The 25,031-nt window shown below is 33.5% G+C and overlaps 1 protein-coding gene across 3 annotated transcripts in view; it reads left to right on the top strand.

Annotated features, from left to right (window-relative positions):
- Window positions 1-25,031, top strand: part of NAALADL2 (N-acetylated alpha-linked acidic dipeptidase like 2) — a 1,451,411-nt gene that overhangs the window by 1,232,333 nt on the left and 194,047 nt on the right. For all 3 annotated transcript variants that reach the window (XM_082839043.1, XM_082839042.1, XM_082839044.1), the window contains one exon: window positions 8,620-8,715. In XM_082839043.1, the coding sequence (XP_082695169.1) occupies window positions 8,620-8,715 (96 nt within the window). The remainder of the gene's footprint in view (window positions 1-8,619; window positions 8,716-25,031) is intronic.

Genomic DNA, 25,031 nt, shown 5'->3' with positions numbered 1-25,031 from the left:
AATACAACAATAAGTAGTTATATTTATTTTTTCCTTCCTAATGTGAAACTATGCTGCATTGGCCCCTTGCACAGTGTTAGCATGTGTCAGCAAGTTGATTGCTCCTCCCTCTTCTTTTGCTGGAAACAAACACACAAAAAAACAAAAGAATTCTCATGGAAGTTTAAGGGATAGAATGTAAAATGACATGAGTTATCTCTTACAACTCATCTGTAGAGTTTATAACAACTCTTTATAGAGTTAATGTTATGAGATCCTAGAAGTTGCGGGGCTGATAAGTGGGACTTTGGATCAGTCATTTTTTGTCACCTTGTTAATACAACCTTCGCAGGGTTCCTCCCCCTGAGCCTGCTCTTTATGCTGGATTGTCATGTGTTATTCTTCTATCCATAATGGCAGCACAGATATGGAAGCATTAGCAAACACTACTCATTGGTTTTACCATATGGAATAATTAATGTTTATTAAGAAAGCTTAATAGGCCATATCTATGCACTTAATGTTAATTATTTACCATCAAAATATTATTTACCATTAAAATATAAGTAAACTAAAAGCATTTATTATAACAATGCCTTAATTTGTGAAATACTCTGATAAGAGCATCTTTTATTGTTTGATTCTTTGTTGTTGTACCTTAGCTTTCCCTGCCTCCTGATCTGTCTAGAAAGTGTGATGTGAAAAACAAAACAAAATAAAACATAAGCATAGACTATTTAACTAGTGATGCACAGTTTGTATTTATTAATAGGTAAGACAGGTGCACATTCAATGATTAAGGGAGGAAAGAAGGCAAAATAAATAAAACTGATTAGCTTGAAGAAAGTCTAAAATATGAAGACTGGGTCCTATAAAAGTATTGTGTTGGCGTGTAAGAACTTCAAGACCAAAAATAAATCATGAATTCAGTGGAATAATTCACAAGGGCTAATATTACAATTATTATCCCCATCTCAAAAGTACTTTACAAGAAAAGGCAAAATGTTTAAGAAACACACACACAGAGCTAATTTTTAGTGTTGGTTTTCTAATAAATATTTTTTGACTTTGTAAAAATTATATTTAATCTGAATTTTCCATGTTTTGCTTTGTATATTTGGATTGAATTAAGATTTCTAATATCCAAGTCTCAAATTAGGATGCTAAATAAATACGAATAGAACTATGAAGGTGCCTTGAATATTCTCAATAAAGGCAATGCTATGGACCGTCCTAGAACTTGAAAAAAATAATTGAAATGAAAAACATGAGTGAATTCAGAAAATAATGTCCTGATGTTGTTCTATATTTGACCCTTGGATTGTTACACTTCTATTTGGGCTCCACATCATCTCAGATCTGTTTTACTTTGCATAGTGATGAGAATGTTATGTTTCAAAAATTGTGGATCTAATTACCTTTTTCCTCAGCCCAGCGTGTCATGAATGTCAGTGCCATTCAAATCTTGCAAGTGTTTTAACTTCATATATTAAATTTAAGTATTGATGTGTATATTCTCTGATTACAGAAAGGAGAATATTGCAATGAAGGAAGTGCACATGGAACGTTTTAGATTCAATTTTATTTAGTCTAAGCAGGGAGTCTTTGATTATATCCTTTAAACTGTGCATAGTGTTTATGCCACTTAGAGAGTAGACTAGGACTTGGAGGGAATTGGAACAAGAGGTGAGGGAAATCTTTTCCTACTTAAATGCAAAAGCACAGGATCTCAGGCTATGAGAAACTTCGGCAGTGAGGAGGAGGTGTGTGGCATAGGAATGAAAGTGTAGGCTGTGGAGTCAGAGAGACTTGGGTTTAAATCTAGCTCTACCACTTACTTATGGTATGATCTTGAGCTACTATTTGAAATTCATTGGTTGTCAGTTCCCCCATTTGTAAAGACAGGGTAATAATAGTTTCTACCTTAATAGTAAGTTTGTGGATTAAATTAGGTGATATGTGTAGAGTGCTTAGCCTAGTATTGGTATATGAAAAAGGCAATTATTATCCTATTCATTCCAGGTCATGCTCATTGGGTGCCAACTGTAAAAAAGAAAGTGCATGCAGACTGTTTTTGTCTAGTTCAGCACCCACTAAGCAAGCCCACATGGACTAAATATTTTAAACGGTTATTTCTGGAAAAAAATGCAAAGGGTATATTTTAGTATGGTAGTGAGTTAAAGTTTAGTCAACTCAATCCAGTTTAGAGCTGAACGACACATAACCTTTGTTTTTGTTTTTGTGTTTTTTCCTTTCTTCACCTCTGTCTACATACTAACATTGTCTTCCACCATATTTTTAGCCTGCCTTCATTTCATCCTTTTTCACCAATGGCTCATCTACTTACAACTCTGATTTCTGGGTAACTTTAGTGAGCTTTGAATTCCTTTCCTTTAAGACTGTGATCTATTTATTTCCCCCAACTTTTCTGGTATTTTTTAAATCTCTTTTATCTTCTGGATGCTTTCTCTTATATTAAAAATATATCCACATTAATCCAGTCTAAAAAACAACAAATAAACTCTTTCTCGATTCTTTTACTCTCTGTAGTTAATGATCAATTTTTCTAACTTCTCAGCCTAATCTTACTTTCTAGAGAGAATAATATAGTTCATAGTTGATGTTTCCTTTCTTCTCTTCACATTTATTCTCTCAACTGATTGCATTGTCTCCTGCATTCATGAATCCACAGAGACCCCTCCAACAAAGAACACCAAGAATCTCTGAAATGCTACTTCTGATGAATAATTTTTATCTTATCATATTTCTTCACTTCCTTTGAAGCATTGATTATTTATTTCCGAACAGTCTTTACCTTTTTGACTCTCATGAAATCACACTCACCTGGTTATCTTTACATTTCTCTGATGATTTCATCTATAATGTCATTGTGGGTTTTATTTTTATTCTCCCACTCAAATATCAGTGCCATTCAGAGAACTTGTTGTTATTCAGAGTGTCATCTGTGCTATACGCAGTATACTTCTAAGTCTGCATGTAGTCCCCTTTTACATTTTAACTACCATGTACATGCTTTTCAAATTATTGTTATATCTTTAGTCTAGAATTTAGTCTTTAACCAAATTGGTGTTGAATGACATCCCTCATTTTCTGGTATAACATCACATGGATGTCCCACAAACACATCACCTCCAATTTTATCACTCATTTTATCAAATCCAGAAATACTTGCAATCTTGACCCCTTTTAAAGGTTTCTAACTCCAGTTAATTACTAAGTAGTACCAATTTTATCTCAAACATTTACCAAACACATCTCCTCCTCTCTGTTTCTACTACCACTGTCCTGGCTTAACTTCTCACTCTTTCTCACTGTATTACTGCAATAGTCTTCTGTCTATACTTCCTGTTTCCATCGTTTCTCTTTTAAATTTATTCCCCGCATATGCATCAGTGTGTGCTATCCTGAATACACACTTGAAAATATCACTTGCTCTGTTCAAAACCCTCCAAGGACTTCCTATTACCTACAGAAATGGTTTTCAAACTTTATTTTAACAACTGTAGGTTTTAAAAGAAAAATTTCACATAGAGTTTAATATACAAATACAAATTTTTAGTAATTTAAATTTCAAAACTCTGACTCTTGGTTATATAGAAAAGCAATTCCTAGCAAGTGTGATAAAAATCAAACACCATCCAGTAATAGTGTAGTCCTTTCCTCCTTACTGAGCATTTTGTATGCTTTGTTATTTTGCTTGATCCTGACATGAGCTCTCTGGTGTTAGAAGGGCAAGTATATTTACATTTCAGCTTTATGGAGGATGATACTAAGCTTGAGAGATTAATGACTTACTCAAGGTTGTCTGGCAGTCTTAGACTAATTTAATAAGAAAAGAGTCTCAAGTCTTAAAAAGCTCATGGTATAGTGATAAAAACAGAAATATAACAAAAATGTAATAAATGGTGAGTAAAAAGCAAACACAAGGTGATATGGAAAGACTGACAAGAGAACTATGAATTCTGATGGGTTGGTGAGGATCGAGGAAAACAGTTATAGAAAGAAGCCTGATAAACAGATAAAGAAAAAGCATTCCAGGCAGAAGAAGAAATGGCAGAAAGGGACAGAGATAGCAAAGGTAAGGATGAATTCAAGGTTTGGTGAATAGACTGCTGTGACTTAAGCAGTAGCTATATGAAAATAGTGCAAATAAGTTTATGGGAAAGAAAGACTTGTTTAAAGGTGAAAGAAGATAGGTTGGGACTTGTTTGTGAAATATACTAATGAGTTTGGACTTTCCTCTACAGACAATAAGGACCATAGTTTGGGTGAAAGTAATGAGTAACTGGACTATGGCAACAAATAAGAACTTGTAGAGAATTGTCTAAACATATGAATTTGAAAGAAATTGGCTAGTGTAGTTCTGTGGTACCAAGGTTGCAAGAAATGGGAGTCAAGAATGACATAAAATTTCACATTTGGGTAAAATGTAGGTATTATGCTATTATCCAAGGTAAGAAATTAAGGTGACAATGGGGGAACACATGCTCATGATTTGCAACATGAATTAATGTGTCTGAAAGCTCTTGTAGGCAAAAAATGATGAACTAAAAACAGGAACTAAGCCAGAGGGAAAGATTTGGGAATTATCAATCTGAATTTGGTCATTGAAGCCAGAAAAGTAGACCAAACCACCTAAGGAGAAGATTAGGTAGACCACCTAGAAACAATAAAGGCTCAAAAAAGGAAAAGAGAATCCAGTTATAGGTAGAAAATAATATATAAATGGTGAACCACCAGAGTCAAATCATGGACTTTAGGAAAAAGAGTTGAAAGAAGAAAGGTGTGCTAAATATTGTTAAATGTTACAGAAAGGACAAGTAAGTTTAGAGGCTGGGGAGACACACTGAATTTTTTTTTTTTTTTTTTGCGGTACGCGAGCCTCTCACTGCTGTGGCCTCCCCCGTTGCGGAGCACAGGCTCCGGACGTGCAGGCCCAGCGGCCATGGCTCATGGGCCCAGCCGCTCCGCGCCATGTGGGATCTTCCCAGACCGGGGCACGAACCCGCAGTCCTCTGCATTGGCAGGCGGACTCTCATCCACTGCGCCACCAGGGAAGCCCCGAGACACATTGAATTTTAAACTAGATCCTGGATAGACTTTTCTTATCAATATCACTTCTTCTGTGATATTCTTACTATGATCTCCATGTGACATACATACAATATTAAGTTCTGCATATCTTAACTTACTCTTTCATTTCAGTCTATCAATGAATTGTTCTAAACGAAAGTGCTCTCTAAATGGTTAGTGGTGTTTTACTTGCCTCTGTTCATCAGCAGGTGGGAGCCATTATCAAGCTATCAATCATAGTTAATTTGATAGCAGTGAAAATCTTTTACAAAGCGTATATTCTTTTTAATCTTTTCATTATTTTTTATGTCAGGATATATAAATAACTGTTCATAAATGATTATTATTATATTGAAAAGGAATGGTAGTGTCTTAATATTTTCAAACACATTGATGTTAGATTATCGTCCAAATCGCATTAGATTAAGTTCCATGAGATTAAGGACAACATCCTGCATTTAGTGTAGGACCTGGCATACAGTAATTGTCAAATGCATATTGTTTAAATGCTTATAAAAATGAGGCACTAGAAACAAACAATGGGATGAAAGAGATAGGTGAAGGAACCAGAAAGAGATTATATTAGAGAATAAGGCACATATGGATAATTTAACTTAATATGTTCTGTTTTTGAATAATTGAAAGTTCAATAAAAACCTCACTAATTATAACTCCCAACTTCTATTCTTATGGGATCATTCATTTTGAGGCTCGCTGATAGTTTACTTTTGCACTATTTATGAAGTTTTGTTTTGCTAAGTATACTAAACGGATAAAATTATTTCAACTTTATTTGCAATTACTCATGGGGCAAACTTTTTAAGAACTTCAAGCTTAATTATTAAATGAAAATGAATATGGCAAATTGTCCATGTCATACTGTCACTAAAGTAAATTCAGAGATACCTCTATGCAAATTGTACACTGTTTCTCCCAGGATCACACAGAGTCTTTGGATTTCCTTTAGTTCAGCATGATACCGTAATCACTACACCATCATTACCACCCTCACCATCATTATTATGATATTTATTGTTTTTAGCAACATCATCAATGTTATTAAACATAGTGTCTCCTATGTAGCAGGATTGGACTATTGACAACATCTCTGTGAAATATATGTTATTCTCCAAGTTTCTTAGATGCTGTAACTAATCCTCTGGAGATTAAGATGCTTAATATGGCACAACTGTTAAGTGGCAAAACCCAAATTTTAACCTGTTTCTATGTTGACTGCCCAAAATACCTCCACAAAACTCTGTTGATAAACAAAATTAAGTGTATTAGACCTATTTCAGTAAAGAAGAATACCACCTTGACTGAGTGTATTAGTTTCCTAGGGCTGCCATAACAAAGCACAATAGATTGAGTGACTTAAACAACAGACATGTATTGTCTTAACAGTCCAAGGTGTTATCAGTGTTGGTTTTTCCTGAGGTCTGTGACAGAGAATCAGTTCCAAGCCTCTTGACCAGTTTCTGGTGATTTTGAGGCAATCTTTTGAGTTCTTTGGCTTGTAGACACATCGCTCCAATCTGTGCCTTCATGTTTGAATGCTTTTCTCCCTGTGTACAAATTTGTCTCTAAATTTCCTCTTTTTATAAGGACACCAGTCACATTGTACTAGGGACCAACTCTATTCCAGTATGACCTCATTCTAACTTAGTTATTTATGCAGTGACCTATTTCCAAATAAGATCACATTCTGAGGTACTAAAGGCTAGGATTTCACATATGAATTATTCAACCCATAGCACTGAGTCTTAGTAGTCTCTCAAAATGGGGAGAAATTAGGAAAGGGCATTTATGATATTTTAGGCCTTGGCTGTGTGGTTTTATGGCAGGTCTTAAAAACTGGAATATTGGTTGGAACTGGACAGTTTCTAAAATTACTTTTAGATTGGTGGTTAAAATGAGGAGAGGAACATAAACAAGTTTTGACAAATAAGCGTTAGTCTTGATAGGTAAGCTATTTGGTTGATTCATGGTCTTATTATCGAAAAGTGCATATATGCTGGAGCAAACAGCTAAATTACTTTATTTTTTTAATCATAGTATTGTTCAAAATAGGGGATTAAGAGTCTGCTTGATCACAGAATTATTTAATATATGAAGACTTACAATTATGTTGGTTTCATTTCTCATGTGTATGACTTCTGAGTCTCAACTACAGCATCCTAACTTTCTTTCTCACTATTGATATATCCCAATGTAGTCTTTTCTGCTGTTGGATTACTCTAATAAATAGTTCTAATAGAATTCAAATTAAATTTGTTATCCTGTGTGGTCATTGTCGGTGTAGACTTGATTTAATCTATCTTTCCCATGATAGATTTTGAAAAATTTACCTATCTATATATCTATCATCTATTTTTCTTTCTTTCTATATATCTATCACCTGCATAAGTACATATATTCTGTCCCAATCTTATATTTTTTAAGACAAATAAGTTTAGTTACTTCAGGTTTTCAAATGAAAATTATATGTAGATAATAATTGTTTCATAGGATACTTATAGTGTTGATAACTATAAGAGCATTGTTTTAGGTATTGTCTTAGTCCATTTGAGCTGTTATAACAAAGTATCACAGACTGAGTGGCTTGTAAACAACAGGAATTTATTTCTCAAGTTCTGGTGGCTGGAAGTCCAAGATCAGGGTGCCAGCATGGTTAGGTGAGAGCCCTCCTCCAGGTTGCAGAATTCTTATTGTATCCTCACATAAGGGGCTAGGGAGCTCTGTGAGGTCTCTTTTATAGGACAGTAATTCCAATTACGAAAACAAAGCCCTGATGACCTAATCACATCCCTAAGGCCCCACCTCCTAATACTGTTACTTTGGAGATTAGGATTTCAGCATATGAATTGGGGGGGGCATAAATATTCAGACCATAGCAGATAGCTACCTTATCAGCATCCCGTGTCTTCTTGCATCCTGAAATTTATCTGCACCTGCAAGTACAGAATGATTAATTACAATATCTTGATTCATTTCAACCATCTTCACGCTAAGGGTCTGATACAACGTTACAACTTTATTGGCAGCACATAAAGCCATGAGGTCATTCTACTCAAAACATATCCTACTATTGTTTTGAAGTAAGTTTTGCAGTATTTAAAATATTATGCACCCTGTTGCCTAGACTTTTTTTTTATTAAAAACATTCTATTCTACCAGTCTTTAAGCATAAAATTTAATATATAAAATAGAGAAGGGATTTTAGATATGGGTTTTGCAGTCAAGGTATCTTACTCTACACTGTCTGCATTTGAAAAATAAAAGGGTGAACAGCAAATAATGATCTCTTCTGAGTAAGAAAACATTCTTTGGTAAATACAGATAATGTCAAGTGTTATAGAAGTCTAATCATTTTAATTTATAAATATTTTGTGACTGGTTAATTATATCAGCAGAATGAAGTCCAACAATCAACAGAAACCTTACAGCAATTTAGAGTCCTTTTGAATCTTTAAAGAAAATCCAATAAGCCCTTGAAAAACAAAATCAATGAAGAGTTTAGAATGTTTATTTTCTGGTTTTCCACAGGGTCCAAGTTTTCTCTCTGAAGGCTTTTTCCCTAAACGTGCAACAAAAATTGAAGAAATGGATCCTTTTTTCAAACTTCACGAGACCATTACCAAGGTAGGAGAGGAATGCATTCATGAAAAGATTGAGAAAGTTTTGTTCTTTCTGTTAGTAGAAGGAGGAAAGGAAAATAACCAATCAAGAGAAATATATATATATATATATATTCATTTGGAGAATATACTAGAGAGGATTTCACGTACCTCCTACAATTTTACTAAGGAGTAAAGATGATAAGCAACTCAATCAAGATCATACAGACCAATAACTGATGATTTGTATTAAAAAATCAATTATTTTTTAATTGAAGTACAGTTGTGCAATATTTTGTACATTACAGGTATACAGTAGTGATTCACAATTTTTAAAGGTTATACTCCATTTACGGTTATTATAAAATATAAGCTATATTCCTTGTATTGTACAATATATCCTGGTAGCTTATTTTATACATAATAGTTGTACCTCTTACTGCCATGCCCTTTTATTTCTCCTCCCTGTCCTCTCTCCCCACTGGTAACCACTAGTTTGTTCTCTATATCTGTGAGCCTGCTTCTTTTTTGTTATATTCACTAGTTTGTTGTGTTTTTTAGATTCCACATTGTTGTTTGTGGTACTTTATTGTTGCAGTTAAAAAAAAAAGGCTCTTTTTCTTAAAGAAAAAGTTAGACTGAATTTACAATAATTGCTTTTATTCGATGATGCTCATACCTATTTTTATGGTATATACTTGGCTGTGAGTTTATAGAATGAAGAAAATTAAATCCTACAGTATGGAGCAAGTAAGTTTAATGTTCTGAGATCATATGACATTATGTGAATTTTTGCATTTACCAACAATTGATTTAACCAGTCATAACCAGTCTTTGGGAGATAGAGTTTGTACAGAATATTGGCATTTCAGTACACTTAAAATAATCCATATTTATATATGCTTAGTTGAAAGATTGAATCATTCTTAAATCTTCTTAGTGAAATTTTACAAGGCTGTTTTTCTGCTTTAGAAAGAGGAATTGTGGTAAAATAACTGAACTCAATGAGTGGCAATGGAATGAGCTCAGAATACAAAAACTAAAATTTTAGGTCTACCTTCACGTTTAAGAGAAGTGTACGTTTATTTTTTTCTGAACTTTTAAAATAAGTAGAGTTTGGACCATATTTTACGTAAAATTCTCCTAAGCTCAAGATTTCTGAACTTAAACTACATTTATAGCTCTTTCCTTTCCAGTCTAATCTAGTTCCTTGATTTAGTTTTGAATATATCCATTCTCTGATCATTATTCATTCTTATTTGGATATAGTAAAATAGACGTGGCCCCCAAATAATAACTCCTTAGCATTTGAAATCTTAACTGTACTCCTGATGTGCAAAGAAAGGGGGGGGGGAGAGAGAGAGAGAGAGAGAGAAAGAAATACAAATCTGATACCTATATCTCTATCTATCTATCTATCTATATATATATTTGAGTATATATATCTATATACATTTGGATGAGGATGTGTGTGTGTTTATATGTATGTGTATGTATATATATATTTGTTCAAATGTTATGGACACTTAGAGCCTAGGTTTATATACTTATTTTTAAGTAAAGCATTATAGGATTTTTAGGGCAATGAAAGAATAATACTTTCTCCAATTTTTCTGCTTTTCTCTGTGGATCAGGAAATTCATGGATTTTTATAGGAGGGGCAGTTTGAGAACATATTGATATCAGGTATATAATGAGAAGATAATGTCTAGCACATGAAATTCCTAGCCAGAGAAAATTCTAAGGTTTTGATTTTAAAGGTATAAACACTCACTGATTCTTGCTACATGAGGCCTCGGCCATCCTACAACTCCTGAGAGAATGTTGGGAAGCAAGGATGGATGGATCAGAGGGAGTAGGGGAGCATAGAATATGGCCTGACACATAAATATGAGATCAGTACTTAGTGTGAAACAGAAAATAAGAGGCCATTTGAAAGAAGACACAAATTTATGCACAGATATTGGTACAATTTCTACATGTATTTTCATATATATTTCTCGTGTAAGCAGATGTTTAACCCATTAAGTGGATGGTGGAAAGAATTCTATGTGTATGAAAACTTAAAATCTAAAGTGCAGAAGCAGGTGTTCTATGACATTTTTAAATGATGGCATGTATTTACCTAATGTTGATACTGTTTCCCCAGTCATCACATTACCTGTGGTAACCACTAGTGTTGTAGACTCAGGCCAAGGGAAGAAATTGTGCTTCAGAAGTTCAGTCTTATTTCACCAATATAGGAACTTGTTGAACCATAAAAAAAAAAGTGTTTAATAGATACTTTGTTTTAAAATCAGATTTTCTTTGATCAACAACAAAATGAAAGTATAAATATAGAGGGGTTGACCAGAGCACAAAACTAGGAAATATGGATTTTAGTTCTATCTTGACTCCCAACTTGTTATATTATTTAGTAGAACTTTATTTTCTACATCAAAAAATGGTACAGTCATAATGGATTTTCTCACTAGGATTCTCTGAGATTGAAAAGATGGTGTGTACATTTTCTCTGGAAGTGCAATATATATATAATTGAGTATAATTATTGATACATTAAAGAATACTAGTGCTAATGTCTTCAAAATAGGCCCCTACTTGAATTTTCTACATTTAGCTTTTACTTTAAAGAAAAGAGAGGAAAAAAATACCAACTTAGATATGAAAGCATATAACTAAATTAATTAATTAAATACTGAGAATATAGTGATAAGTTAACGTGTATAAATGGAGTATAAAATTTAATTTGTGAAGGGTTGAGGTCTTTAGAATATTTTGTTTCAGTAAGGATAATAGTGGTATTATCACAGTATATCACATGTTTATTATAATCCACATAGCAGTGTGATATTATAGAAATAGTGCTGGATTTTGAATAGAAAGATATAGATAGGTTTAAATTCTGTCACTGTCAATTATGAAAATGATATGAAATATGAAGAACACTTCGTAAAATGATAACGCACAGTTATTATTGCTATTATATCAATACTAAAACATTTTCAAGAAATCAGAAACAGTGGAAATACTGAAGATACTATTCCTTATTTTCCCAATAAAAGTTTAAACTTGATACACAACACTATAACACAATCATATATTTAATGTTATCTAATTAAATACAAAAATATACATCTTATAGAAATGTTCATATAATACAATCTGTTGTCTTTTCCAAATTAATAACTGCATTCTAGACCTTTGTTATATACCACAAATATAATTTATGTCAAATTAAATTACAATTTCTAAGCATTAAAAATTTAATAATTTTTCATTAGTGCTTTTCTGAATTAAAAATAAATTAAAAATAAATAAACCACACTTATACATGGGATGTGAGCTGTGAGTTGAATCCTAGTAAGTAGTTTTCCAATGTTGTCCTGTAGTTCCTTTTTTAAAAATAAATGTTTTACAAAGTTTGAATTTATCTTGGCATTTGTCTTTTTGATATAAAGCATGAAACCAAGAAAGTAATGAATAAGTCTCAATATTGATGCCAAAATGTGTAATTTATCATGGATTCAGGGACAGTCAGGTGGTACAGTATAAAGCTGCTGAAGGGTTGCACCTTACATCGATGTTGAAGACGTTTTCTTCAATTACCTTAAATTACCTTAAAATTACCTTAAAAAATAGCATTTGTTTTTTTACATTATCATAGAGACCAAACTAATTCTTCCAAAGACTAAACATGAATGAAATACCAATATAAATCTTAGCTGCTTAATCCTTTAATAAATGAATAAAATCATCATGGATTCATGTTTTGAAATAGGCTTATTTCTCCTTCTACACCTAGGAATTTTCTCATTATATTTCTAAATCATCAGCATTGAGCTCATAAATTGTTATTAGATATCTAAGCATTCTAGTAGCCTACTATAAGCCAAGGATGAAGCAAAACACTTGAAATAAAAAACAATTAACATACAGGAGTGGGTCCAAGGTAAGCAATTCATTTCAATATAACATACTAAAAGAGATGATAGTAATATGGGCAACATATGGGAGGGAAGAGGATGAAGATTTTACCTCTATGAGACTTGAAGAATTCACCAGAGAGGTGATGCTTGAGGAATTTAAGAATTTTAACTTTATCTTAATATCAGTGAATTTCCCTTGAGAGTTCCTTAAAGAGTAGGTTGTTGGTAGTAGTGTGTAAGATATGATGATGTGTAGTTTAGAAAAGAGAAGATAGATTTAAGAGATATTTCTAGCACTGGATATGCACAGGATATATGATTTCCTGGATATGGAACATGAAGCAGAATGAATAGTAAAGGATCATTTGAATAATTCTATCTTGGACAAAGTTGATATTATTGAATTAACTACATTAGGGGCTGGCCTGAAGAAAGTGATAATGAGTTTGACGATGGATATGTGGAATTTTGTTTACTATAGTGCATCTAGGCAGATATGTCAAGGAAGCAGTTGGGTACATGAGATTAGAGCTCAGGAAGAAGTAGGATCTAGAAATGCTTTATCTGATATAATAACCACTAGTCACATGTGGATTTAAATTAAGTTAAAAATTAATTAAATGAAATTAGAATTTCATTTTCTCCACCTCATTAGCTACAATGCACATGCTTAGTAATCACATATGGGTAGTGACTACTGCACTGAATAGCATACGTTATGGAACATTTTCGTCATCACTAATGATAGAGATGATGTTACCCTGACAGTATTCATGATGAGGACAAAAAGAAAAATGGAGAGGACAAACAGTCCAGGGTAGAGTGTTTCATTAAATCTACAGGATGATGCTATTCTAAGAAGGAGAAATGTTCAAAAGCGTATCCACACACCACCTTGCACCCATTAGGATGGCTAATATCAAAAGATAAAACAAAGCAGAAAATAACAAGTATTGGTGAGGATTTGGAGAAATTGGAACCCTCATGAACTGTTGGTGGGAATATAAAATAGTAGTGCTGCTGTGGAAAACAACATGGCAGTTCCTCAAAAAATTAAAAATAGAGTTACCACATGATCCACCAATTCCACTTCTGGGTATATACCCCAAAGAATTGAAAGTGGCATCTTGAAGAGATATTTGTACACCCATATTGATAGTAGCATTATTCACAACAGCTAAAATGTGGAGACCACCCAAGTGTCCATAGATGGATGAATGGATAAGCAAAATGTGGTGTGTACATACAACAGAATATGATTCAACCTCTAAAAGATAGGAAACTCTGACATTTGCTATAACATGGATAAACCTTGAGGACACTATGCTAAGTGAAATAAGCCAGTCACCAAAAGAAAAATACTATATGATTCCACTTACATGAGATTCCTAGGATAAGTCATAATCACAGAGACAGAAAGCAGAATGGTGGTTGCCAGGAGTGAGGGGGAGAAGAGAGTGGGGAGTTGACTCTTTAATGGGTATAGAGTTTCAGCTTTAAAAGGTGGAAACAGATATGGAGATGGATAGTGGTGATGATTATACATTATGAATGTATTTAATATCACTGAACTGTACACTTAAAAGTAGTTTAGATGGTAAATTTTAAGTTATGTGTGTTTTACCACATTTTTTTTTAATTGGAAAAAATTATATTCACCCAATCAACTGCTCATTTACTATAACTTTTGAAGCAAGTATTTGGAAATTCAAAATTGTTTTTCTCTTCATTTATGCCTGCTCCTCAGTTCTCTTCTATTTTCCATAAATAGCTTCACCTAGCTTGGTAGCCCTTTCTCTGATCTACTTGTCTATGATGTAATGTCCTGTATTTATTTTATGTGTTTTGGGATTTAATATATTTTATTATCATTTTCTTGCTAAAAGTTTGCCATAATAGACATTCAATAAATAAATGCAGCTATGTTTAGAAGGAAAGAACGTTAAAATCAAATGTGAATATAGAGCATTTGGGGTGGCAGAGAAAAGGTACTGTATTATTGAATTAATAGTACTTTTCCTCTGGAACCCCAAATGCTCAATATTATATTTTAAAACCTCTGAGTATGAATTGTACATCCAGTAAAACAAAAAATACTTTATACATGTGGTACCATGGAAACCAGCAAATGACCTAATTCTGCTTGTGAGCTTCCTCCAGAAATATCAGTTTATTAGTCCTTTCATTGTTTTTCCCACCTTATAAAAAAATGGTTCCTTTATTTTTAATTAGTATAGGATATGCAATATTAGTATTTTTATTAGTATATGGTTTTAAAAATATTCTTAAATGGATATACATTTCTTTTTTTTCTTACATAATGTCAAAATAGAGACCTTTTACTAAAATTATTTGGACATTACAATATCGCAAAGAGAAAGCAGTAGGAATAATATAATATTTATTTCCATTATATATATGGAGAAAGTATCAGACTCAAGATTACATTGCAGAGTAAGGCAGCATTTGTGTATAGCCTAGAAATCAAGGCTAATAATTCTCACATAGTTTATATTCTATCAATATAGTTGTATTTGCCCTTACTTATAGGTACAAGTTTTAACTCAGTTTTGCAGTGGTGCGGACAAAGGCTAATGGTGGTGTCCTCAGTGATGAAAAACATTTAAATAATTGTAACTTTTAACCATTTCAGTTAATATTAATTGCATTTGGCTGTCAATCTTCATTTAGAAATGATTAACCAGCATCACTTTAATTAATGGAGTCATATTCTGCTAATATATTATTTTAAAAACATGACTTGTGAAATATGAATCTGCAGTTATCTCTGAATGTCACTATTAAAACATGTTTGTACCAGTTGTTATATTAAGATTCTTATAGCATGGTAACTGAAAACTTAAAAGAACCTACTCATAACTCCAGAATGGAGAGGCAGACTAAAATACAGAATGATTTTACTTCTTTTGAGATGTCATTCTCAGCTATAGTTTAAAAATGTAGCTCAGTTGCCTTGTATGAAGTAAGAGGAAAGGGATGAGACCAAATATCTTTTACTCTTTTACTCTTTTTCCTGAATTTCAAAGGCATGTTGTGTTCATGAGCTAATAGAATTTCTGGTGCAGTTCTTTAAATGCTTAGAAAACCTGGCTATGATTTCTAATCTGAATGAGCAAATCTGATTGTCTTCCAAGTATCTCTAATGTTGATGTATTGTTTGGATAAAATATGAGAATATTGTATTCTACTTAGTAAAGCAAGCAAAATGATATTCTTTAATCCTGTTTATGTGTACATTTGAGGTTATTCTGAAGCTGCGGATTTAAAGCTTTTGTTTTTATTTTTAAAAACACTTTGGAAATTTTTTCTGCTATATCAAATTATTGTTACTAGATACAAAATGTCTCCATAGAGATCTACACTCTATGTGTTCATGACATGAGCTAAACCAGAAAACATCTCAAATATGTATTTTCAATGCAGAGACTGTACTTTGTAATAAAGAATTTTGGTTGGAGCTACTCAAGGGGGATGATAGGATATTAAAACCAACCTCTTATGCTTTGAAAGGGAAATATTACAGGTGTGTATTTTCTTTATAAATGTATAATTAAACTCAATATCTTCATTTACTAAAATTGGAGAGTGCGCTGATTATATTTCTTCTTGCCTAGAGAGGTTTGGTTTATGGTGTTTCATTATACTGCACAAATATTATAGCTTCTAAAGGCATGCCTTATACTATCAGTTTCTCTTTTTTGTTTTTATTACTCAAAAGCAAATTATCACACAATATAAGCTTGTCAAAATTTGACTCCCTTTTTAAAGAGAAGTTATTCATCAAAGTAGATATTCTGCTATAACATATTAAAGGAGTTATTATTGTATATTAAGATAGGAATAAGTAGAAAAACTGTTATTTTCTGAACATATATTTTTCTTTTATATATATATGTAAAAACTGATTTTGGCATGTGTTTATAACAGAATATAATTATAATAGTAATATAAATCAGAATAAGAAGCTCTGTGATCACCTGTAAATAATATGACAGTCTTTTAAAGACAGCCTACTTCAGGAAGTTTTTATATCGAATTCAAGAAGCAGTAGCCTCATAAAGTAACTTTTTTTGATGATAACTGAATTTTGTATGCGCTAAATACAAGTCCTTCTTATTTCAGAGATCTATTCATAAGTAGAAAGTGAATTTGAATGTTGATTTCTGCATTTTTTTCTCACTTTGAACGAGAGAGGCTTTGCCTTTTCATACCATTCTCAGATAACATCATTCTCAAAGTTCTGTAGAAGTACAGAGGCAAAGGGCAGGGTAGTCAATGGATAACAGATTAGCTCTAGGTAGGCAGGTCAAATGTCCTTCCAACACGTACTGTTGAAACAAAGCCTCTGTATAATAAAAATAATTAAAATCCCCAGGCAATAAACACTTACTAAAAAAATATCTAATATAACACAACAAACCAGAAGACACTGAGCAGTCTATTGGAGTCTGTTATAATGAACTTTGATCATGATACTTAAATGTCCTGGGAAGTACCCACTGACCCCATGGGTGACAATAATAAAAGATCCCCTCACGCGTGCATGTGCACGCACACACGCGCGCACACACACAATGTGGTATTAACTGATCAACGATACGGTCTTTCAGTGCTAGTTGCTCTCAGTTTTATTTCTTGGAAAGCACTGAATTATATCAATATATGTATGTATGTACGTATACCTTCTTTTCCAGGGAAGAATGAATGTGTACTGTATTTTTTAAAATAATCTTTGGACCTGTAAATTCTGCTGTTGGTGTGATATAGAAAATATTCAAAATTGCCATTTTTTTTAGCATCCAATATAGTCATCATTTGATTATCCAGTGTCTCTCTTGAAGAGTTCACAATAATTGGTATTTTAGGATAGAATGAATGTATTCCAAAAATATGAATATTTTTATGACATTGAATTGAATTTCAGAAACTGAGCAAGAATTAGATTTGAAGAAATCAACAAATTTTTGTTTGAAAGGCATTATGATAGGAAAACAATATTTACTTTGACTCAATTAGGTTTTATTTATTAATATGTCAATTAAATTTTACAAAATCAAGGTTTAGGACTTCATTACATTTGAAATTACAGTGGCCTTGAATCACTTAGTGAAGGTTCAAATAGTAATATTTCTGCATTCTAAAATAAAATAATAATGAACGATCATAATTATGTTCCTGAGTCATTAAGAAAAAGAATCGTGATCTGTATAGTTACTGACTTTCAAGAAAACAGGAGAGAGGGTAATCCATTTTAAAGACATTTCCTTCAAAACTGAAAAAGGTACATATCAGAACAATTTTGTTTGCTATTAGTAAAGACCCATGTGCAAATGTTTAATAAAAATAAAGGAATTCTATTTTTCTCATGCAAGTGAAATGTCTAGGAGATTCATGCTTCACGAGGAGCTCAAACACAGATCTACTTATCTGTTATCCTTTCAGCTCTGCCTTTCTCTCTGCTGGACTTTTTACTAGTGGAATTCCTCCATGGTACAAAAATGCTGACAGCTGTTTCTGGAATCATACCTGTACATAATTCTGTCAAAGCAGGAGAGGATCTCTTTTCTCAGGACAGCAATGATGCTAGAAAGCCCCAGCAACCAAAAAAAAAAAAAAACAAAATCATATTCTGAATTGATCTTATGCTTATTTTGAATCATTTCTTGTGAATAGGGTAATAACTATGCTGACTGGATTACACCAGGTTTACATAAACTGATCACCATGGAAAAGGGGTTAAAGTTACCCTGATTAGTTTAGACGTCATTCTTTCCCTTGGAACTGGAGTCAATCCCATTCACAATATGTGGCAGCAGCAAAACAGTATAAATTAGAGTAGCAATAGTGTTTCAGAGACAACCACTAAATCTGCTACCAGTTGCAACAATGTTTTTGTCTACAAATGAGTAAGAATCAGTATTTTGGAAAAGGCAAAATCAGTGCTAAGCAGTGGAAGCATTTCTGTTTACAGGTTGCTATTACTCTGGTATGTCTAGTCATTGTAACCACCTGAAAGGGAACAGGCGATGGGAAAAAGAAAAGAGTGAAATATAGATGGGAAGTATTCACAAAATGAGTTTGGTTACTGCATTTCCTCCCAGTTTCACTGCATCTTATGAAGTATTAAATGGACTTAAAAGAGTAAGAAAACTTGCTGTATTCATGAAGCAAATCTCTTTTTCTGCCCCCTTGGTAGACATCCAAAGGTAATCATCATATTTACGCTGAAACTCAGCGTTATTCTTAATATATCACTTTAGACAGCCAGTATGAATTCACTGGATTTGACATATGAGATAAACCTATTGGCCAACCTGTATCCTAAAATACTCATCAGTTATGACCTTCTACTTTTAAGGAGGTGATTGACCCTTAGAAACGTCAAGGAATCACTGATTTAAGAAGCCCCACTGTGAGGACCTCTGTAAGCCTATGGACTAATTAAAGTAACCAAAAGCAACTAATTTTTTGGATGGTAACTTATATTCAAAAGATGAGGCACTAATAACTATTTCAAGATAGAATCCCTTCCTGCCCCTTAAGGGGTGATATTCTTGTCAATGTTAGAAACATCTGAATGTATGCCTCTGTGTACAGCAGGGTATTTCTGTGTTTCATTTTATTGCTGACCCAAGAACTTCATGTTTAAAAGATTTTGTTTACTAAACAAGTGGTAATTAATTCATTTACAGTTATCACTATTTCTCCAGTTCAACATTGATCCAGATTTCAGCAAATACTCCAGATTGCCAATGAAATAAAATAAGCATACAGATACTGAGATACTATACACTCTAGGGGTTGTTCATTTTAGCTGTTGGCATTTATTCATTTCCCGATTTGATTTCTCATGTCTCAGTCTAAGAGATGTTTGTATTTGATATAAGGCATGGCTATCAGTGATCAGCCTACTGAATAAAACTGTAGAATTCTTGTTTCAGCAATAGTCTACAAGAGTCTCTGTAAAGCCTAAAATTTCTCCTTGTCATTTTTGGCCAAAGCAAAGATACTGACATTCAATTTAGCAGTTAAGTATACATTTTTTACTAAGTGCTTGAAATATTAGTAACAATGCATTTTATAGACTTAAGGATTAAAATATTAGAGATGCATATTTAAGCGCCTATGGAGATATTACATTAATTGTCATTTGATTAGCCTGTATTAACAACAAGTTTAGTATGTAAAGGATGGAGGAAGAGTATAAGAAAAATGTGGGACATTGGAATAAACAGTGACATTGAGAAGATGGTAAAGTGTATTAGACAACTTCAGAACACAAGGCAAATGTAAAAAAAAAAGTTTGTAAAATACATGAATGAACAAAGCATTTGTATAATTAGTGTAAGTTTCATTATTATCTCAAATAATGAGAAATTTGATCTAAATACAAGAAATTTATTAACAAAATATTAATCACAACTCCTAAGTGCCACCCAATTTATATGCTATAAAGACATTTATATGATCCAAGTACCTAATTCCCAGAGCAATGAAAAGGAAAGATGGAATTTGTGATTTCTTTTCACCTTTTCTTACCCTGCTTACTTCCTCAGCAAAGAGCCAGATAAAAGATTTAGATACTCTTAATTAAATGGTTCACAGTTATTTTATTCATATCCTTCAGAGCCCTCCTAGGGACAATCAAGCTGCCACTTTCGGGAGATTTTCCTGATTTCAATGAGTTAATTATAAAATCAAGTTGTTTGGCTCCAATTTGTTTTTGGAAATGTGGTCACTGTGCCTCAGGACCTTGTGTCTAAAGTTTTACGGGTTGCCACGAGATGGCTGTATTCTCTCAATTGGCAACATGAATTACAGAGATAGAGATTCTCTAAGTACTCTTAGAGATCCAAGTGCATGAGTTTTGTATATAGCTACTTTTATAATTACATTCAAAATATTTTACTTTACAATAAATTATGTAAGTATTTTCAAGAAACCTAGACAGATTAATAAAAGTATATTATTTGGAGAAATTTAACAAGAATGAGAACCTAGGCATATATGTGGCATTCAGTTATTTTTCTAAGGAGTCCATCAAAACAAACCCCCTAACTGAAAATATGATAAAATATTCACCATGTCAATCTCTAACATATAGGCAGTTTTGTAGTGAGTTACAGTTGTTTGTGCATTTATCTTATTTTCACTAATAGATTACAATTTCTAAAATGCAATTTATCCCTTCTGGCCCATTTTTGTTTTGTTTTGTTTTTTTCCTGCGGTACGCGGGCCTCTCACTGTTGTGGCCTCTCCCGTTGCGGAGCACAGGCTCCGGACGCGCAGGCTCAGCGGCCATGGCTCACGGGCCCAGCCGCTCCGCGGCATGTGGGATCTTCCCAGACCGGGGCACGAACCCGTGCTCCCTGCATCGGCAGGCGGACTCCCAACCACTGCGCCACCAGGGAAGCCCCTGGCCCATTTTTGAATGTACCATAACATCTAACCTAACCTAGTGGCTTTCACTAATCAGTCATATTAGTGACTTGTTAAAGGTTTGATTAAATAACTAGAATCTCTTTTTCTCTGAAGATCTATTCATTAGCAGGTACTCTACCCCCTATTTCAGCTATATCGTAAAACATCATGTCTGCACTAATGCATTGGGAGTTGGGGGTCACAGTTAAGTAAGAGAATTAAGCCCTGTGTGGAGCTTCTCTCTCAAAACGCTTGGGCCTGTAGACTCCTTCACCTGTTCAAACTGACGTAAGTCATCAAACTGGCTTTTGCTCACATCAGTTTTTGCAAGAGTACTACTCTTAAAAAAGTGATCTATTTTTTTAAACACAGAAAGAATGGAGACCATTTTTTGTTGTTGATAAACTGAATTGTTTTCTCCATGCATAATTTATCTTTGTTTTTTTAAAAAAAAATTCACTTCTTGGGTATTTTTAAGTCCTCTCTATTTAAGATCTTGAATATGAACATTTTCTGAGGCTCACAGTGGATGTTTAAAAACTCCTGCTTTGGAAGAATGAGACTAAGGAAGACCAAGTAATTATGATCATATCTGCTTTGATTAATAATTTTGGCTAATCCAGACTAGTGATAACCCAGTGGAAGGAGGGTATGAAGGCAGATGGATATGCCAGAATGACTACACTAAATGACTGTGAACATTGAACCAAATAAATGTATAAACAAGCGACTGATGAGAATCTTAGAAAGCAGAGTTATTTCAGAATAGAAAAAAATGTCATTTTTATGTCAGATGACTTGGGGAAATAATGAAAGCATTTTAAAACAAGGAAAGAAAGTTATAGGTTTTTGGAACAATACGGGCTTTATTGAACCTCTCTAGGTGACATTTCTTCTTTCAGTCAACTAGTAGGAATCATTTTTCATGTAGATTACCCATAGATGCACAATAAAAAATGATTAATATATTATTATTTAAAAAGTGACAGACTGCAAATTATGTGGAAAAGCAACATAAGGATGAGAGAAAATGCTAATTATATTAATTTATCAGCACTCTTAATTGTGAAGCAATGCAACCATTCAGTGTTGCTTTATCCCTCTCATGTTAAAACTTCAAATGAGAATAAGACTATTATTGTTCATTATACATGTATTCTCATAATAAGTTTATGGAGTAGACAGGCTTCTCATTCTTCTCTTCTTCATTCAGTGTACCGTAAATATTATTCTCATTGTATAGGGAAGAAATCTGAGTGTCAGAGAGACTGAGTAACTTGATGAGATGTGAATAGACCACACATGGTTGATTCAAATTTCCAGAGAGCATCATCATTTCACTTTTCAATGCTTTCTTCATAAATAGCTACAACAAATAGAAACAGTTTCTCTATTCATAATAGTATTCAATATCTTACCTATAATTCATTTGAAGAATAGATTCATCCTCTCATGCATTCAGTGTTGAATAAGTGTGTATGCATACTTTGCTGTAATGATAATGCAGTGTTCAATAAGATGTGTGTTTGAGTATGTGTGTGTGTATGTGTATATATATATGGTTTTTGTTATCACAGAATTTAAATCTAACGGGAAATATAGACAACCAGAAAAACACTACAATATGATTTAATTAGTGTTATGATAAGGGATGTGTAAGGAGCTTTGACAGTGCGTTAAAAGACGCTTAAGCAGGAACAGAGAGAGAGCCAACACATAGATGCATCCAGTTAGCCATTTTAATAGGCAACTGTTTTCTTATTCCATGCCACTGACAGAAAAGTCATATGAAAGTGTGGGGAAAGCATTTAACCCTCATTGGTCAAAAATTTAAACCCAAAACTTTTCTGACTTCCTCTCCTAGTTCTGCTCCAGCTCCACTGGACTCTACTATTCTTCAAACATAGCAGGCATGTGCCTTCTTCAGGGCTGCCTTTGTCTGGAAGACTCTCCTCTTGAGTATCGATGTGGCTCACTCGTATGCTTCCTTCAATTCTCCATTTAAATGTTGCTTTGTCTCTGAGGCCTTTCCCAAGTACTATATAAAAGAGCACCCTCCCTCATCCCTATCTTCTCACCCAGCTTTTTCTTCAAAGCCCTTTCTTTGTCTGACTTACAATTCTTTGTTCCTTTCTCTTTTTCCTTCCCTCCCTAGTTTAACCATTATAACTTTTTGTTTTCCCTCCATTAGAATGTAGTTCCCTAGGAGCAGGGACTAGGCTTGTTTTGTTTCCTGCTTTATCTCCAGGTCTGTTTAATTATTTGTTGAATGAATGACTAAAAAGCAATTTGCAGCATAGCAGGGGAATAAACTAAAACAATGTGATTGCTTTCTCTCTGTACAAGTTTTCCCATCCACACCAACAGTGACTTAGTGATATTTCATGTGAAAGATGGACAAAGGTAACAGGTCACTTCCTTACCAGTTTCATTTTTATTTCTCAAAGTATATAGATATACATTCTGATTCCACACCTGACATAAGCACTCTCCTCCCAAGCTAAAACTCTCTACTTACAGCTATTTTGTAGATTAAAATTTATTGTAAATTAAGTTGCTTGAGAAAATATAAAAATATATATTCTCACAGTAAGTCCAAGTTAAGCATTAATACACTTCTTTTTTCAAATGCCAGATTACTGGTTACCAATACATGCCATTAGAATGAAATGAAACAAAAGTTAATTTTTATTTTTTCATTGTAAAATATATGCACAAAAGAGAGTATTCATCATATGTACATCTTAGAGGATGATCAAAAAGTAAACCCCGGGCTTCCCTGGTGGCGCAGTGGTTGAGAGTCTGCCTGACAATGCAGGGGACACGGGTTCGAGCCCTGGTCTGGGAGGATCCCACATGCTGCGGAGCGGCTAGCCCCGTGAGCCACAATTTCTGAGCCTACGCATCTGGAGCCTGTGCTCCACAACAAGAGAGGCCACAATAGTGAGAGGCCCGCGCACCACGATGAGGAGTGGCCCCCACTTGCTGCAACTAGAGAAAAGCCCTCGCACAGAAACGAAGAGCCGACACAGCCATAAATAAATAAATAAATAAATAAAAATTAAAAAAAAAAAAAAGTAAACCCCCACATAACCACCAGCCATCCTGGTTAAGAAATAGAATAATGCCAGTCTCTTCCTAGGTGTCCCTTTTCAATCTTTCTAGGAGAGTGGTTCACTTGAACCATTGTGCATGTTTTTTTTTGAGAATCCTTTGATTATACTTCTTTATAGTTTCATCTCCTCTATATGCATCCTTAAACAATGTATTGTTTAGATTTACCCATTTTAAAACATTTCTAAAAGCAGAATTACAGAATATGCTTTTGTGATTTGATTCTTTGCTCTATGAGATTTACTGTTGTGGGCATAAAACCACAGAATTTGACATAATGCTTTTACTGGTTACTCAAGACCTGCAGGCAAATAGAAATAAAGGAGATTGACCACCAGGCATCTCAAACCGGTTTTTCAGGTCTTCTTTTGTACATAAATGTATCTAAGGTAGCCACCACCCTCAACCTTTATGGGCACCTTTTTGCCAATCATCAAAATGGAGAGCAGCTCTACTCAAAAGTAAGCCGATATCTGGAGTAAAACCTTTAAATTTTTTGAATCATTATATTGTACACTTGTAACTTATAATATTTTAAATCAACTATACTTCAATAAAAAAAGTAAACAATGTCAAATGGCTGCTAATGTGCATTTGAAAAGTGATTCAAGTATATGTTTTGAAGGCAGAGACAGTAACAATATGGAACATCAGATATACATATGAGAAGGGATTCAAATATATGTTTTGAAACCAAGAGAAGAACAAACCAGGCAATGTACATCTTTGGTAGGCAATCCATATACGTATCCAAAAAGAGAAGAGTTTCAGTATTATTTCAGAAGAACAAAGATGTGTTTGATTTTGAGGAATAAGCATGAAAGATATGTATTACCTGGGTTTTAAGTTTTAGAATAGT

The sequence above is a fragment of the Leucopleurus acutus genome, assembly GCF_964270905.1.
Source record: "Leucopleurus acutus genome assembly, chromosome: 5".
NCBI lineage: Eukaryota > Metazoa > Chordata > Mammalia > Artiodactyla > Delphinidae > Leucopleurus > Leucopleurus acutus.
This window is presented reverse-complemented; position numbering and strand designations above follow the sequence as displayed.